At 36.5% G+C, this 18,701-nt stretch overlaps 1 protein-coding gene across 4 annotated transcripts in view; it reads left to right on the forward strand.

The window, feature by feature from the left end:
* The window catches only part of CNKSR2 (connector enhancer of kinase suppressor of Ras 2), a gene marked incomplete at both ends in the record, with an annotated part of 204,118 nt that overhangs the window by 73,797 nt on the left and 111,620 nt on the right, over positions 1-18,701 (forward strand). For all 4 annotated transcript variants that reach the window (XM_079536249.1, XM_079536250.1, XM_079536251.1 and 1 more), the window contains 2 exons: positions 10,938-11,057; positions 17,596-17,655. In XM_079536249.1, the coding sequence (XP_079392375.1) occupies positions 10,938-11,057; positions 17,596-17,655 (180 nt within the window). The remainder of the gene's footprint in view (positions 1-10,937; positions 11,058-17,595; positions 17,656-18,701) is intronic.

Below are 18,701 nucleotides of genomic sequence, written 5' to 3' on the forward strand. Positions count from 1 at the left end.
AAGATATGAATGGACAAATCTGAGACAGGTTTCATTACAGTTACATTAAAAATAACTGCAAATGATGAAGTGACATTATTTTATGTTATTCAGACTCACACAGGCTTATTACTTTAATCCACAGCAACCACTTTGTGGTGACAAGTGGACACATAAGTTATCATAGAGAGCTTAATTACTTTCTTTGGTAAGTGCTCAAGGTGACAAGGAAACATGAGCAGAACACCATACTTGTTGCCTAGGGTTAAAGTTGACTTGTATGTATTGTACATAACTTGGACTGTTTCTGATCATGTTACATTTCAACTGATGGATGGAATTTCATGAAGCAAAAGCTGACAATAGCAAACAAGGAAAGAGAAAAAATCTCTGTCTGAATAATTAAAAGATTAGTTTTGAAAGCAGATTCTGAATTTGAAAGGGAATATTTTAGAAGTGCAAATGAAAAGATTAATGATAGAATTGAAAGCAGTCACTGTTCCCTCTAACTCCTCTGGGAAGACAGAAAAAGGTGTTGTGAATTTTGCCTATTAGAAAATCGGGGAGGATCAGTGTAAGAGAGAGGTTTACAACAACAGCAACAAAAAAGTAGTAGGGAAAAAGCCTGATATTTAGAGCAAGCATGCGTCTTTTATCTCAGTATCAAAGAAGAGAGGACAGTAGTTATCTTATTGGATATCAAAATATTTGAATGCACACACATGCAGAGCAGTAAATGCAGTGCAAACCAGGTTAAAGATGTTCAAGAGAGTGATTAAGAATTTAAATCTCTTTTTATAGACTGTGTATCCTTGAGGTGAATGTTAATAAGAAGGTTCTCCAATATCAAAAGAGTAGAGTAAATTTGAATAAAAGCATAGAAAGAATCTTGAATGCAAAACCTGGAAAAACCAGCAGAAATGGAAAGGACTCAGACAGATACAATATACTTTGATTTTCAAAAAAGAGATAATTTAGTTTCTAAGACTAAACTGTTTTTTGAGTATGTTACCTATTAGCAAACAACACAAATTCCTGCTGATATCAGACGTGTCTGACTAGCATCCCATCCAGCTACTTTTTGAATGATCGCATACCAATGTGTAGCTGGAGTGAATTACAGAGGAACTTGAATTCAGAACTGCATGTTTGTCCATGATTTCATGTACAGTGTGACAGAAAAAAAGGTTCCTCCCAAAAGTAAAAGGCAATGACTTAAAACTGATTAGCAATTTGTGTAATTAGCCTATGGAAACCCTTGTTGCAAGGCAAAACCGCCTGGATGCCTATTTATGTGACCTGGTGTAGGGAACCTGCATTGGCAGGGGGGTTGGACTCGATGATCTCTGGAGGTCCCTTCCAACCCCTACAATTCTGTGATTCTGTGATTTTTCTCACTAAGGAAGTATAGTTTTAAAAGTTTTTGAAGTTTTAAAAGGTCCTTTTTTACCTATGTAGCTACAGCATAAAAATAAATTAAAGATAGGTATATACTTTTATTCTTTAGGACATCAAGAAATTTGTGATTTTACTATCACTGGATACAAGTAGTTTATTTTTGTCCGTGTCACCTGTCAGCAGTCCTGCAGTTTTACTTCAGAGCAGGTTGAACATATCCTTCATTCACATGCTTAAAAGTGTTTTCTTAGGCTCACGTGCAATTGTTCGGAGGCTGGAGTGCTGTAAGTATACAACTCTCAGGGAGTTGCTGCCCAGTTCCCAGCAGAACGAGTGTCTGTCGTGCTCACCCATCCTGTCACCTGAGCCAAATCAGGGGTCAAGAGGGTGTGTGGGCACAGCTGGGGTATGTGAGACCACGCTGCTATCAATCAGATGCTATCAAAATGCATCTGTGGATACTGCCAACATCAGTGAGTCACTCACTCTTCTCTATTTCCTTGGAAGCATGGTGAAGTAGGCAACATCTTGCACAACAGGCGAGATCCTTAGTTAAATGACAAATTGTTTGGCTTTAGGTAGGGCCAGAAAGTAGTTGATGTGTTCATTTTCTAACAGCAGTAATTTCTTTTGGAAAGTCCTCTTTCTTCGAGATAACTGTGGGAGTTCGCGTGGAGAGATTGCTGAATCACCTTATCCATAGATAGTATGTTTTAATGTGAACAAACTTATTTTGAAGTCAACTTTTTGTCAGAGAAATGGTACTCTCTGATGACAGGAATGTATGAATCCAGCCTATATTCAAGAAGGATTTTTGTTTACTCTTCGAGCAATTGGATCTTCAAATACTTCATAAATCACTTTGTCTTCCCTCATGATATTAGCTTAAGTAGTAAACTAGGCTGTGCTATTTACCTGAACACATAAAATGGATCTAAAGAAAAAGGTCACATGTAAAATAGATGACATTTTAAGAAGTTAACCATGTCAGTTTTGTTTATTTATTCTAAACAGCAGTTGCAGGAACGTGTATTTGGGAAAAAACAAATTTCTACTTAAATTTTCTGCCCTAGAATTGCAGGTGTGTTAAAACAACTTTGAAGACTTGTATATTTCTTAAAATTATTTTCACTGTGAATTCATTCATAAAAGCCGTGCAATAAGAAGCATAAAACTATGTGGGAATAATATGCTGGGTTTTACTCATTAAGAGATTTCTGCTTCTGAAATATTCATGACAACAGAGAAATGCTTCGTATTTCTATCACTGCCAATTTCTCAGTATGTTTTTTTCCATGTTACCTTTTGCTTAACAATCCATGTAACAAATAAGTAGATGGTAGAAATTGTAATAATTTGTTAATGTAAGCACAAAATAAATATCAGCAGAAAAAAACGCCAACAAAAGTAGATGGCAAAAAAAAAAAAAAAAACTTCAAAGAATCGGTTAAAATATAGTTGGCCAAAATATGAAGTATATAAGCCATGGGTTGTTTTCTTTAAAATTGGGAGTTGCCAATTTGTATCCAGAATGTTAATATTAATTCATCTTGAGATGATAAAGTGCATGGAAAACAGCTCAGCTTAAAAAGGTATCGGTTCTGCTTATTTGGGGAGTTAAGATGTTTGCAAAAGTCAGAATGGAGCTCTAAAGTCTTTCAAAAATAATTTGTTGATTCTTTCCAGCAGTTCAGTGCTCAGTAAGATAGAAATGTGTAGTTCAATCAGTATGAAACAGTGCAGTATTAAATTGAGACTGAGATAAGAAGGACTAATTATAGAAAGCAGAAGTGACGTTCTAGTCAGATTAATAATAAGTTTTTACTGAATTTTCAGCTTAATTTTCTGAAGATTATGCTGCTTTTCCTGAACAGATACAGCTTTTTAATCTGGAAAACTGTGGAAATTAGAACTGGAGAATGAAATTAATATTCAGATGTGTAGCAGAAATGCAAATTTATGGCTTGAACCAGTGATTGAGCACCTGGTGAAAGGCAGGCCAACCCAGGGGAGCTCAGCTGCATGCAGTGCACTTGAGCAACCAGGAGGGGTGGAGCCAGGATCTACCTCCTCCCAGACCTCATTTAAGGGTTGGCATTGGAGGCAAGGTATCTTGCTGGAGGTCTCTCTGTATCTGAGGCCTTCCAGGGGGTAAAAAGTCTTTTTTCTTTCGTTTCTGCATCCACAGCTGCGGCACTTGGGCTTATCCTCATCTGCTGTAGCCAAGGGCTTTGCCACCCCACCATTAGTTCTGTTCTTTCCATTGTGTTTCAGCATTAGAAGGTGTTTGTGAAAAACATGAGCTATTTGAATTATTTTCTCTTGTGTTACTAAACTGAAAAAGGAGAGAACAAGTAATGGATCAGGGTGTTCTCTTTTTGCTTGTAGAGAAATACAGTGCTAATAATTCAATCCTGCCTACTGAATTTGAATATTTGTTATAGAGCTATAGTTGACTAAGAATGCATTGTCAAAGGTATCATTTTAATAGTCTGATTAAAGAAAAAAAGAAAAAAGTAACCACCCACTTCCCTTCAAGGTTCTATACCTTGAGAAAAGGTTCAGCAAAACTCACTAATTCTGCATCCAAAGTAAGATTGAGTTACTAATTAAGCTTCATGTATCTGTAAATAGTAGACTAGGTATGGATGGTTCTAAGATTGCTGCAATTACTACAGTATTCCATATGGTACCAGAAATGTTTTGGTCCAATATTAATTGATAAATAATTATTCTGTATGTCTTAATCATACTAGTTAGACTTCATTCTGAATGCCTGCATTGCTTTATCTCAGTAAGATGCAGTTAAGCTTTTTTTTTTTTTTTTTTTTTTTTTCTGAAATGTTAAACTTAACATCATGAAGACATTTTTTCTGACTTTTGCCCTGAATTTCTATGCCTCACTGCCATCCCACTTATCATTTGAATGATGTTGTTATGATTTCTTGTAGAAGAGGCTGGTTCTTTTCTTGCCTCAGCTCTGGGAATGTTAAGCCAGGATGCTTCTGTATTGCTACTGTTTGGCAGGATAGATTTAAGTTTGGTCACCAGCCTGGATAAAATTAAATACGGGAACAAATAGAAGTCTGTTTGCTTCACCAGAAATATTTGAACATAGAGTTCCTGAGTGAACAGATAATGGGTGACTGACTTGTTGAGGGAGAAAGCCTGTGGAGGCTTTTTGAGCTAGTCATGTCCGTAACTACTCCCACTGTACGGCAGAAGATAGACATAATTTTGCTGGTGCAGAGTGAATTAGCCACAGAGAATCAGAAAAGATGCAAGAGCAATTCAGTCACCTTTTTGTCCTCATCCCCTTAGCTGAAAGGAGTAATTGTAAGAAAATGGCAAGAAGTGAGTGTACTACAGTCCAAAAACATAAGTACAGACAAAGTATGGTTTTCAAGTAGTTATCTACAAAGTGGAAGAAAATGTTTCCCATTGAATTTCTGCCACGCAATTAAACGTTTTTTAGTGATATTTTCATCCTCTTTTGAATCCTTTAGCTTTGCACGTAGAGACTGTTGTAGCTATAATATGCAATTATAAGTTTGTTACTGAATAAAGAGAGAATTTATTACTAATGTGAAGTGAGGAGTTATTGCAAGAGAGAACTGAAGCCATTACTGTAAGGTTTATAGTGAGAATAGGGGCTGTGTAACAAAAGGAGAAAATGTAATCATCTGCTCATTTCTCTCAGTTAATCTTTTGTAACTTGTTTGTTGGTGGTTGTTTTTTGGTTTTTTTTTTTTTTGGCTTTGCCAAAACGTTTTCCTTTGTTTAGACGTCTTACATGCTGAAAGCTAAGTGCAGCTTGAAAATGGCAAGGCATTTCTAAATTCCTGCTGATGTTTACAGGAGCAGTTGGATGCTCATTTTTCTCTGCATCTTACTGTATCTATTAGCTACTCATCGTTTTTAGTTTTATTTCTCCAAAAGTATAAATGCAGCACATAGACATGTGGAGATTCTTTCTTACAAGTTTTCTGTAGTGGATTCCACTGCATATCAGAGAACACCTACCCCTCTCTTTTTTTTTTTTTTTTTTTTTTTTTTTTTTTTTCAATATGTCTGTGTGAATTGCTTAAAGGTGTATATATTTTGGCTTAACCACTGAATCTGCATTGCTCACACAGAGCTATCTCCTAGGACTGTATCTTATTCATTGAGAAAGTTTCCTCTTTTGTCTTCAGTACAAGCAATAGAAGTTGTACCTGTATTTTGAGGAGGATAATGAGTGGCAGACATACTAACAATCTTTAATATTCAGTTTTTCCTCTGCAGTATTCGAGTATGATATCTGAGTTGCTGACTGATTGAGTTTGGAAGAGACCTCTGGGTCCATCTGGTCCAACTCCTGCTCAAGCAGTGACACTCTGAGCAGAGTGCCAGGACTGCATCCTCAGGTGTCTTCCAATCTCTAAGGAGAAGATTTGCAGAATCTTCTTGCAGCCTCTGGGCAGCCCTTGCCAGTGCTCCATTACTTGTACAGCACAGGAGTGCTGCTTGGTATTTGAGGGTCTGTCCCACTCCCTCTGGATGGCAGAAAACTCTGTATCTTCTGTAGGTTTCTGAGATGCAGTTTTCCCCTTGTTCTTTCACTCATTACCTCTTGCTGAGAAGCCTGTTTTCTCTGCTGGAGTCCAGAAAGTGGTGAATGGAAAAGAGCTAGGTTAATTTGGGTAACACTATTTTCTTTCATCTTTGCAAAGAACTAATAGGATGTCCAAGCCAGGGCTGAAGAGCATTTATAGCCCCCAAATTAATTTAGTGTATTTACACGTCTGTTAGCTTCTAAAGTCGTATGTTTCTAAATGATATTGCAGTAGGGAATCAGCAGTTATGAAAGTAGTATCTAGAATTCTGATCCTGTTAACAGTGTCTTCACAATCAGAAATTTATTTTTCCAAAGAAGCAAAAGGTAACTAACGCTTTAGAGAAAAGGGGAGAGGAGCTGACATCAGATTTTAGTGCAGCATAAGCTGTATCACAGGCATGCATTTGTGCTGAAGAGCTAAGGTGAAAAGTGTTGTCTTATATGGAACAAATTGAGCAACAAATGTATGCTGTTGATGTGCTTTTCTTCCACTCAAATTAATTCAGTAGCATATATGAAAGCATGTCGGTCCATTTCTTTCTCTCAAAGAATATATCATTAATAAAAAGCCTAAGCATTTCTCTCACCTACATAATTTGTTCCATTCGCTTCTGCCAAAGTGAATGCTACAGTGAAGTCTGGGAAAAATTAGCAGAGCATTGAATGTAACTGTAGATTTAAAATGAGAAGTTGCTTGAGTTGAGCTCACAAACAACATGTGTGGAATAAACCTGATGAGCTGCAGTGGAGCGTTTAGGAAAAGTGCTGTAGAGAAGTCAAAGGTGATTTAGTTGGGAACTTTCTAAGTGCAGAAACGTGTCTCCTTTAAATTAATATTGTTCTTGTGCCATGGCAGCATCTTTGCTATGGAAGTTCCCAACTCTCTGGGGAGGTTCAAGATGAGCGGGGGCAACTTGTCATTTTCCGTGAAGAAGTCACTGAACTCCTAATTGGAATGGAGAACACTCCTGAAGTTTCCTCTGTATACTATGTTATGCTGATCAGTACATTAAAAAGTCTTGGCCAATGAAGCTAACAATGGTAATTTAGGCAGGAACCAGACTGCAACTACAATCAGACCCACTTTTTTTTTTTTTTTTTTTTTTTTTTTTTTTCCCCAGTTAGTATAAAGTTTTGTTATAAACTGACATATATGTACTGTTTGAATGTATTCCAGAGTCATCTGAGCTTAGATACTTTGCTTGGGCTGAAAAAGAAAAACAAAGCAAACAATCAACCTTCCAAAAACAAAATAAAACTAACCCTAAATGAGATTTTTCTGAAAGTAAGGACAAGGAAAAATGCATAGTTTTGGCAGTATCGTCCTCTGGTCGTGTTTTCAGTGACAGCCCCTGAACCTGCTCTTTCAGGGAGGAGAGGACAGCTACTGCACACAAGTGTACTCCTTGCTGTCCTTGTTCTGGGCATGCTCAGAGTTCTGGTAGTTCCCTTCACACTAGCTTGATAGACCCTTGATCTTGCTTGCAGTCTAGCTCTAACTACAAACTGTTTCATCAAAGATATTTGAATGTATAATAGTTAAAAGAGACTTGTAAGATTCTGTGGGAATTCTGACATTGGCAGACTTACGCTTTCAGAAGAAAATGAGTTGCTGGGTATTTGCTTATATCAGCTGAAAGTTTTGGGTTTTTGGGCAGAACCCAAACCCATTTTCTTTTTTCTTTCTTTTTTCCTTAGGTCTATACATTTTGTTGGAGCGACAAAACAGAAAATACATGCTACTATGAAATCTCTTGACCAGCTTAATTAAAAACAAATCAGGCTCATTCCTTTATTGCCATGCAAATATATGTGAAATACAGGAAGTCTAGGGAACATGAATATGTCAGTTCATTATGTAATAGCAGTGAGCTTAAGTTCAAAATTCTCCTGCAATAAACATCATTCTCTCTCCAAAGGAAAGGAAGGTTCTCAGAAGCAAACAAAACCTATTTTAATGAAATTAGGTTTCTGGACAAAGCTTTTCCACAATTATTAAGCAAGTAATGTTGTGATTAGGTCTCATTATGTTGAATGACTGTTTCTTGAGAAACTGTCTTCACGGACTATTAGTTGATGGCATATTGTTTTATTGAATCACTTATGTCCATTAGTGTTCTTTTAGAAGAAAAAGATTTAATTCTGTTGATCAGAAACTGAAAGAAGTAATTCAGGAACTTACTCTATTTTCATTTTTTTCTGTACTTTCAATTTTCTTTTGCTACTTCTAGTCACCACTAACATGATACAAATATATAGTAATAAACCTGATAACGTTTAATGGATTTCTAGAGGTTCTCTGTACTCAACCTGGACAAGCATGAAGCAGAAAAGATGTTTTTTTTTTTTAAATGCAGCAGCGTTTTGCCCCTTAATATCATTTTTTTTCCCTAGAAACCCAGCTGTATATGCATTCCCACTGAATGAGAGCTTAAATTTCAGAAAAGTCATAGTACTGAAGTCTTCATCTGAAAGTACATCCTCTAACTCTAGAGTCCCTGTTAGAGACTTTGCTGTGGCTCATTTATTGTGCTTCTAATGTACCAGATACCATCCTATTGGGCAGCAGAATTAATGTCTAGGATGGAAAAAAAAGTAATAGAAGTCAGGGGTTGGAAGAGACCTTAAAAGATTATCTAATCCAGTGCCCCTGCCAGATCAGGAACACCTGGATCAGGTATACCAGGTGGGCTTTGAATGTCTCCAGAGGAGGAGACCCCACAGCCTCTCCAGGCAGCCCATACCAGTGTTGTGTTACCCTTATTTTGAAGAAGTTTTTTCTCATATTTGTGTGGAACTTCCTGTGTTCCAGCTTGCACTCATTGCCCCTTGTCCTATCATTGGATCTCACTGAGAAAAGCCTGGCTTCAGTCTCCCTTTACCTATTTATAAACATTAATGATGTCAAAAGATTTTAAATAAAATATCTTTAAGGAATGCTAGAGGTATATTGCAGATATTTTTTTCAATCATAGTTACTTGGTGATTTTTGCATCCAGTATTCCTGGAGCACCTTTTGACAAATATTCACACCACCTTATTTTCACCCACACTCCATAAGCTTAGCAGTTTTTAAAGCAATTAATAGGAAATATATGTAGTGAAAGCAAATCTAAAGGTATATGAAAAGTTCAGTTTTAATCAGCAAAAAATAATTCATAGTGTAGGACTTTTCATTTTGCATGTGAGAGATTAAGTCCGCTAAGTTTCTAAAAAGGATTTTTCATTTCTTTTTGGTGCAGTTGCAAGAGAATTGAAAGTATAGGTAACATACCAGTATTGTATTTAAAACCAAAAGAAGTCAACAACAAAACCCTAAGTTTTCATTTGTTATGGAATTTCATATCATTTTTACCGTTTTGTAAATTTCAGCTCAAACCAGTTTTCTTTTATCCAAAAAGTCTTAAAAAAATGAATTTTGTGGTCAAGTTGATCATTATAGCTTTTCAAATTCTCCCTAGTTCAGGTAAAGCACCAAACCTTGAATTTCTTTTTTCATTAATGATGCTGTGATGTGAAATACAAACAAAGCAGAAGCAATTTGTGTGTGTTTGTGTATGTCTGTGCTTGAAAGTAATATTATCTCTGGAAGAAGGTCACATTGGTAGTGTTTCATTATGTCTTCCATTTGATTTTAATTATTCATGTTTCGTATTATTGTTGAGTAAAGTAATCCATCTATACAATATAAAATTTTCCAGCCGATTGTCAAGTTTGAGGAGAAAATTTCGATGTGATGGTCTGCAACAAGATTAAGTTTCCACTGTCACTGCATTTTTATTTTTGATTTTTTTTTTCTCACAGCAGCTTTTTTACTTTCCTTTCTCCATAAAGCATTTGCAGTTTGGCATTTAGAATTACGAGGGTTACTTGTCGGTGGAGATTATATCCAGTTTTATATCCTATTTCTGTATTATTGTTGTAGATGCCTGTACCTTAAAAAGTATGCTTTGCAATCTTGGAGAAGTAGTTGGTGCAGCAGTTGGGTGTAGTTGGGTTTCAGTCATTTGAAGAGATGGGTTAAATTTAATCTTTGGCATGTAAAGGCAGTTAAGCTGCCTCTTCACTGGTTTAGCTGATACCTGCAGTTATGGGACCAGAAGAATGTTCTAATCCCCAAATTCTCTGACAAAACACACTGAAACCTGAACTAAAAAATTGGTTTTAGCTGCTGAAAGGGGATTCCGTAGAAAACACTGGAGCTCTCAAAATTGCTTGCTTACGGAAGCATGAGAGAAGGCTAACAAATAATTTATCACAACTTCCCTGCCTCTGACAACAGGGAGTTAGATATGAGAAAATAGAAAGCACCCATTTGACAGCTCCAGCCCTTTTAGAATCTTTTTTCTGTCTCTATCTTGCTGTAAGGAGGCTGACAGCTCCAGCCCTTTTAGAATCTTTTTTCTGTCTCTATCTTGCTGTAAGGAGGCTGCCAAGGATAACAGGTTTAAGACTTATCCCATCGTGAAGCGGTTATTTATTGTCATCTTTGTGCCTGCAATAGTAAATCATACTTGGCACCAGCAGAAGATGAGAAACTCAGTCCAAAGTCAATTAGCATGTTTTATGAGTACAAAATAAACTTCAGAGTTAATGGGAGTTGCCCATGGTTGTTAAGAGCCTGATTGTCATCTGTGCTGAATGTCTGCACTTTCAACTGAAAATAACGGGGCCTGGGGCACTTAATGGCTTTGTGAAAAACACGAGGAGAGAGTAGCTTGGAGGTCTCCATGCACTCACTCCCTGTCTGCCTGAGCACAGCACAAAAGTATTCACCTCACTCTAGGAGGGCATGGGAGCAGCCCACATGGTCCCTTTGTCTTTACTGAGAAGCAAGAATATTTGCCTCTATTTTCCTTCCCTAATCTAATTTCTTTAACAATGTGATATTTCAAGTTGTAGGTTAAATAGTAAACAGTTAGTAATGGTATACTTATTACGGCTTTTTATTTTTTCTTCGTAGTGTAAAACTCTCTCTGGCGTCTGTGACCACATCATCTCACTCTCTTCTGATCCCCTGGTTTCCCAGTCGGCCCACCTTGAAGTGATCCAGCTTACAAACATCAAGCCAAGTGAAGGGCTGGTAAGAAGTACGCAGTTAATCAAACACATCATCCATGATAAGAGAGTAACAAATAACAAACAATTTGTATATATGGAAATGAATAGGACTTTTTAGACTCTTTTTTTTCAAGTCTGAAAATAGTTTGATTTCTCATGCTAGTTTGATTTGTCATGCAGTTGGGCCAGTAGGGAAATGTTTTGTATGGCTGAACAATGTATGTGAACATTTAGTGAACAAGAAGAAATGAATGAGGAGTTCTTGTCATTTATACCAGCTTCTAAGAAATGGTTCAGATTGTTCTAGCATCTTTAAGTCTGAAGGGATTTAAATTACTAAGATCAACTCAACCAAGAAGTTTGCGTGGGCTTATGCACAAAAACTGTCAAATTCTGGAATATGCCTCATAGTATCTCAGGGATATAAAGCTGTTTTGTAAGTTATCCAGAGGCTGCACAGCACTGCTGAGAAGTAGCTTATTGAATTTTATAGCAAGAACTCTGCACACTTAATCAGGTGGTTGTAAAGGCTCAGTGCAGCCAGCCTGTGTTTGCTGCTCAAGAGTTGACTTATATCTTTTGTTTGTGGTATCCAACACTCATTGCATGAAGAACACAACAGATAACAATTACAGCTGTACAGCTGTGTATCACTACTAATATCTTCCCACAATCCTTGGAGAAAGCAGTTGATTAAAGTACAGTTAACCATTTTCTGCCTAATGAAATAACTTTTGCAGCTTAATCCCAAGTTTATTCTCAGTCCATTTACTTAAATAAGAGAAATCACTGCTGTGCTCTTCTCAGCAGTAGGTTTCTAAGTTGTTGTTTGGATGGTGTAGTTTTAGAGTATTCTCGCTTGTGGGTTTGTTGTATTAGAGGTTGGGGTTTTTTCTTTTTTTTTTTTTGTTTTTCCTTTTTTTTTTTTTTTTTTTTTTTTTTTTTGCAAATTTGGTATGCCAAAGTATTTAGATTAATTATACACTAAGCTAATTTTCCCCTCTTCTGGTAAACTACGATTACAGTATAAGTAAAAAAGCACTTCTGGATACGTACATATTGCCCTATACTGTTTTTCTAGTCTACTATTTGTTTTCTCCTCCACCACTGGCTTTCTTTTCCTTTCTGAATGCATTTCAGACTGTTCCTCCAGGATTTCAGCTTTCCATGGACTCTCTTTTCTCCTGTAATTTTCTCACTCTTCTGCCAGCTCACTGCAGTCAGCCTTTCTAGATCTTCTGTTGTAATGAAGAAATGTTTTTTTCCTTTCTCTCAGCCACCTCTTTTGGAGTTCTGTCCAATTTTATCTTAGCTTTTCCTTATTTCTTTACCGTTCTGCCTTGTGACTGTGTTGTTGTTTGTTTGTTTTTACTTATTTAAGCCTTTCTGTAGGGTAGTGATATCCCCAGTTACTGAAAAATGATAAGACCAATACTTTATATAAACAAGGACAAGGGTCTGTTCCTGCTTGCCAGATGATGCGATAGATAACCTCTTGCCCTTCTGTTTTCTACCCTCTGTCTGTCTTGTCTGGTACCATTTTTAGTTTTATTTAGTAAATGTCTGCGAACAAATTGAACAGAGTCTTGATGCTGACCACGTCATTGTCATTTAAAAAAATAATTGTATATATTAAAAAAATTGAGAAGTACCTATTATGCTGCGTACAGGCTTTAGAAGGACACAAACCTGCTTCCACAGAGTGCACTTCTTTCCCCTTTATGCTTCCCCATATGCGGCTCTTCTCTTGCCCTGTATTGTGCTGGCTTCTTTAGACTGTGAGCTCTCCAGAGCAGGAATCAAGAACTACATATTTTGCACCAAAAAGCGCATATTGTACCTATCTGTTTGTTGCAGTCTTACTGACAGATCATCTTGGGGCTTTGTACAAAAGCTTTGTTTCCAGTCTACTGATATTTTATTTAATCATTTCACTAATATCTTTCAGTTAAGATAGAGCGCTCTTTGTATCATTTTAAGAAGTAAAGGTGGAGTGTGGAGTTTTAATAGTGTTTGTACATCACAAGCAGGGTGAATGTGGACCTTCTGGACCTTCTTCCAGGATTCATGAAATGTTGGAGATGGAAAATGGATTATTGTCAACAGTGTTCTACATTTTGGACCCACATGACAGTTCTATGTTGGCCTTACTGCTCACTAAATAAAGTCTTCTATAAAGCTGAAAAGACTTCAAGGAGAAAGCAAAAGCGCATGGATGACTATTGACTTGGAAGATGTCATCTAGCATAAGTGGCATGTTTAAAATATCTTGAATTTAATATCTAAGAAGAGGAAACAGATCAGGGAATGAAAAAGAAGAAAAATAAATGTAAAATTTGGAAAACAATGCTATTTCCCTAAAATAATATGGGAAATATAAGGTGGAATAGAGAAAATGGTTGGACCTTTTACAACATTAAAGAAATAGCAGCACTATCAGTGTGGTTTGATCAACATGCAGTTCTTTTACTATATTTGAACTGTTTCTGTGGAAATCATCCAATTATCAGAAGGAAGAGGTAAATTTGCTACATACAATGTCTTATTATAATTATAAAACGGTTATCAGGAAATGAACTAAATAGTCTGGGAAGGATGTTCCTTGGATGTGATATGGAGAAATTCTGGTGTACTGGGTAAAGCTTGTGTGAAACATGGGTGAGTTTTGGTATTGCTCTTTATCTTTTTTTTTTTCTCCTTTCTTTATCCCTTGTCTGCCCACGTGAATGACTGCATGTGTGTTCACGAATGGGTGTTGCTGCAGAATGAGATGCATCCTGCAGTGATTGTGAAGTAAGAGTGAAAGGGGATCCGTCAGAGTATAAAACTCTTCTAAAAATTGTTACATCTGTATCACAAAGTAGAATCCAGTTTTGTGTATTTTTCCCATATTGATTATATCTAAGCTAGCCAGTCTTATTTCTATAATATCATTTGCCAGGAAACAGACTTAAAAATATTAGTTTGACTAAAAACAAGTTTGTTTTGCAAAGAAACAGAATACTACACAACTACTTCTAGACAAAAAGCGAGTTATAAATAGCATTTTCTTGGGGAGGTTTTTCTTCAACAGTGCCTTTTCTTTCACTTTTTTTTTTTTTATTTAATACAGAACAATACTGGAGAACTGTAGCACAAATTAGGCAGAAAATCAAATACAAACAGGAGAAACTAAAACTAGTCAGTTAATGGATGTGATAACAAACCTAATGAGTTCTGTGATATGACTTCAAGCAATTCACCTAATTTGCTAGATTCAGAAATGCAAAGGTGAATATACCTGAATATTAGACTGGTTGTTCTTGTTTCCCCTTTGCTTGCTAAAGCAAACACAAAATGGGCCTGCTATGAGAAAATGCACTCATGAAATAGAAGTTATATGTAGAGAAGAGCAGCTGGTTAAAACTGCGCTGGTGGGTGTCCAGTTGGGAAGTATTTTTCAGGCATCTAGTGTACTACCAGTTCCTGATACTTCTCCTCTTATTTGTCTTGAAATGTTGGAGGAGATGGGGGGGGGGAGAGGGAAGGGAAAGCTGTGAATAGGGTTTTGAGAACTGCTGGGACTTTGGTCTTTACTAATCATACTTAAGCTCTAGGGCTGAGCTAAGACGCTCAGGTTTACTTTGAGCTGTGTGTTTACTTTTGCACTTTTGGAGCACGTTCATGGCTAAAGAGGCAAACGCAGCTTCAGGGGACTGCATTAAGATGTCATTATGGAGAAAGTAAAGACTCAGTTACGTACATGAAAAATGGAATTTAAATCTTCTTGTGTTTTCCATCCAGTATTGAGTAAATTGAGTTAAATGTAAAACAGGTTCTTTCAAAAAAGAAAAAAAGTCATTGTTTTCTGAAGCCTTAACTAAAAAATAGTTTATACTAAGATAAAATGTATTAAGTGGTTTGAAATTGGATTTCTGCCTATAACTGATCATAACAATCTGTGATGTAATGAAGCACAAGTTACCTGATCTTTAATCAAGGAATTTGTTTGTTCTTGTTTATTCCCAGGATGGTTTCTGTAGTTATCTTAGCCATATAAAATGCATTACTTTTTCTTTTATAAGAATCCCTCAGATTAAAGAAGTTCTTAGGATCTTTGGCATTGTCTTTGAATATAGAAGCTGTGTATCTGCCAATTTGTTTTAGTGGAAAGAATGGTGCACACTGATCATTAAGAGTCTTGTTGATACTGTGCAGCCATAAGGAGGCAGGGAGGAAAAACTGTAAACGTTTTTGGTATTCTTTCATTTCAGAGGAAACGTGTCCTATCTCTTTTCTGTACCGTTTCTGATGCATGATTCACTTAAAGCAAGCAGTGGGGTGTGTGTGTGGAGGGGTAGCTCATCTTCCATTGCATTGCTTTTGGAAATGGCAAAATGTTACTTCTCCCCATTTAAAAGCTGTTTTGTAAACAGATTGGTATTGGTTCTTTCAAATAATGTGGCATAGTATCAGTGTAACATTTCTTCTTAACTTTGCATGTGCAGAATTTATTACAGCTTCTCTTCTGATGTGCACAGTGTCTTGATTTTAGCCTTTAAAGAAAAAAATTCAAAAATCTTTATTCTCTTTTGCTTCTTGAAGTTCTTTTAGATTTCTAGGAAAGATTAGATTGGATGCAAGGTTCACTACTCCACAATAGCATACTTAGAAGATTTTACCATCCTTCAGAATAATGCATGAAATTGAACATGAAGTTAATATTAAGTGTGAAACTTTATCCTATGCTTTCATTTTGATATTTAACTTGAAAGCAGTAACTTATTATCAGCATAAACAAAATTGTGACTTCCTTCAGATATTGCTCTGCATGAACCTGACACATAATTCCTGCCAGCACTGTGGTTTCAACTCTTGCCGTGTTGCATGGTGTCTGGTCAGGTCACTTAGATCGCAATCTTAAGAGTGATGTTATGCTGTTTTTTGTTTTGTTCGGGGTAGGGATTAGAAACAACAACAACAAAAAAAAACAAAACAAAACAAAAAAAATCCCAACAAACAAACCCAAAAAACCCCCACACCTCAAAAACAACGTATCTATTATGTGACTCATTACTCTGTCTTTAAAATGTGTGTATATTAGTGTTTCCCTACCTCACAGGGGTGTTGTGAGGATAACTGTATAAGAAACGTCTGTACTGTATTTGATATGACTGAGGAAACCACGTGCATGGAGACAATCAATGGAATGTTATTTAAGGTGGATAGAGGAGGTAGAAGGTGAAAAATAATGTTAGGGGCTCTTACCTGCCTGAGGGAACAGATCCTTCCTTTGTGCTCTTCCAGCTGTGGCAGCCCAATATGACAACTAGATTTCATGCTCTTATTGTCACACAGAATCATAAAGGTTGGAAAAGGCCTCTAAGATCATGTGGTCCAACCATCTACCTGCTACCAATGCTACTCACTGAATTGTATTTTTTAGTACTTCATCTATATTTGTTGAACACCTCCAAGGATAGTGACTAACCACCTCCCTGGGCAGCCTGTTCCAGTGCTTTACCACTCTTCCAGGGATGAAATTTTTTCTTATATTGTGCCGAGCAAAATAAAAGTTAATTTTGAGCATTGCCTCCTGAGAAATGCATATATATATATATATATATATATATTTTTTTTTTTTTTCTTGTTGTGATGTCACCACCTTAAGTAGGGAATACTTCCTCTTTTCCACTATCAATGTTTGTGAATTCTGGTCCCAAATTAGATTAGCTAAAATGGATAAGTCATCTTTGCTCTTTACCATTTATCACTGGTATATGCACCCTGTTAGTCAACTAGAAACAGGTTTCTTTGTAGCGCTCTGCTTAAGAGGAGAAAGAGATGATGATGGAGATAACATTTGCTTGAGTGCTCAGTATTTACTTGCTTCCTGTGAAGTAGTTAAGGAAAGAGAACTTCCTCAGAAATTGCTAAACATGCAGTGTATGTAATTCTCTCCTTTTTCCTTTTTTTTGAATTATTTTAGAGTTTGCTATCAAAATGTTCTAATTTTAACTTGATGAAAAAACAGATTTGAGGTTCTATCCCAAAGTACCCATGTAGGAACTTGTAACTTGTCCATAAGCTATCCCTTTGCTTCCATAGTTTATGAAAGAAGTGGCAATGCTAATAAAGTTGATGTTTAAGTTGTCATTATTCAGTTTTATAGCTGAACTGCCCACTGAGATGAGTAAAGACAGTCAGAAAGTCTTAGATTCATTTTGCCAGCATGCTTCACAGCATTGGTTATCAGTTTGAAAGGCATGTTTGTGTGGACTGGACTCTAGTCTTCTGTGGCTTCCAAAGCAAAAGAAAGCTGTGAAGTATTTATGGACGTGACTGTGGTAATTTTTAGGCTGCTCTTGCTAACTAGGGCTGGAATCATTTGGGCTGTTGTTCTCTGTGTGTGTCAGAGAGACCCGTCCTACCCAAATACTAGTTCCTTGTGACCTGTACTAAAAGTCCACCAAATCTGGGGGAAAAAAAGGCTTTTCTTTTAGAGATATGCAAGTTATGTTTGGATGGTGATCATTTGTGAAACACTTTAAAAATTCTTTCCCATAATGTCTTTTTCTTAGGGTATGTACATTAAGTCAACATATGATGGTCTCCATGTAATTACTGGAACAACAGAAAATGTAAGTATTGTTAATACTGTACGTACAGGCCTGGAAGCCTTTTTGACATTACTTGTGGTTTATGCTTTCCCTTTGCTGTAGACTACATTTTGCTTGTCAAAGTGTGCTAGTTGGCTGATGAGGACCAGTAGCATGTTGGGCAGCAGAAATGCTTTTGCTTGTTTATCTCAGAATTGAAACAGTAGTTCTCAGCTGAGAACCAGGAGAATCAGTCTTGATTTGCTCTTGTAAGACACCTAAAATGATTCAGTTGATTGAAATAAGAGGTGGTTACCTTGGAGTTCTTGCTCTGTGAAAAAAAGGTAAATCTTTGTTATATGTAGATTGAAATGCTGGAGTTTGCTGCAGTATTAGAAAAACAGCTTTTATATTTTCCATATGTCAAGCTTTGTTTTGTAATAAATAAGTGCATGGAAGTGAAGATGTGCCTCCATACTGACAAATAAACACGTTTCTGCATGAACTGAGCAATGCCTATTGAAAGGAGCACTTATTACTGGTGTACTAATTCTCACTGAAAGTATTAAACAGCAAGCATAACACAATAGACCAATTTTCAGCTGCTGAAATACGCCTTTTTGTCCACCACGTATAGGGTAATAGCATGCTGTTAAGAAATGAGCAAGATGATCATTATAAACTTCAATAAACACAGACCAACCTACTAAACAATACTGAACTGTTTCAAATTTTTTTCGAAATTTTTCTTCTTTGTGAAGATTTTGATGGCACTTTCTTAAAGCTGTCAGAAATGTTTTATTCTATTACTGTGTCATATTGTGAAACTACCTGCACACTATTTGCAGCTGTTACATCTGATCTTCAGCGAGGCTCTGTTTAAATCTGAATAAAATGGGATTGCTGTTTTATCCCTTCGTAGAAATTGCCATCTGATAGCCTCTTTTTTTTTTTTTTTCCTTTTGATATGGGCAGGATATCCATGTTTTATCCAGCAAATGATATCTGTTGTAGAACTTCTCATGATGCTGCCCAAGAATAAGGAAGGTACATGGAAATTTACTCTTGAAATAAAAATTGTAGGTACT

The sequence above is a fragment of the Tetrao urogallus genome (genome assembly GCF_951394365.1).
Source record: "Tetrao urogallus genome assembly, chromosome: 1".
Taxonomy (NCBI): Eukaryota; Metazoa; Chordata; class Aves; order Galliformes; family Phasianidae; genus Tetrao; species Tetrao urogallus.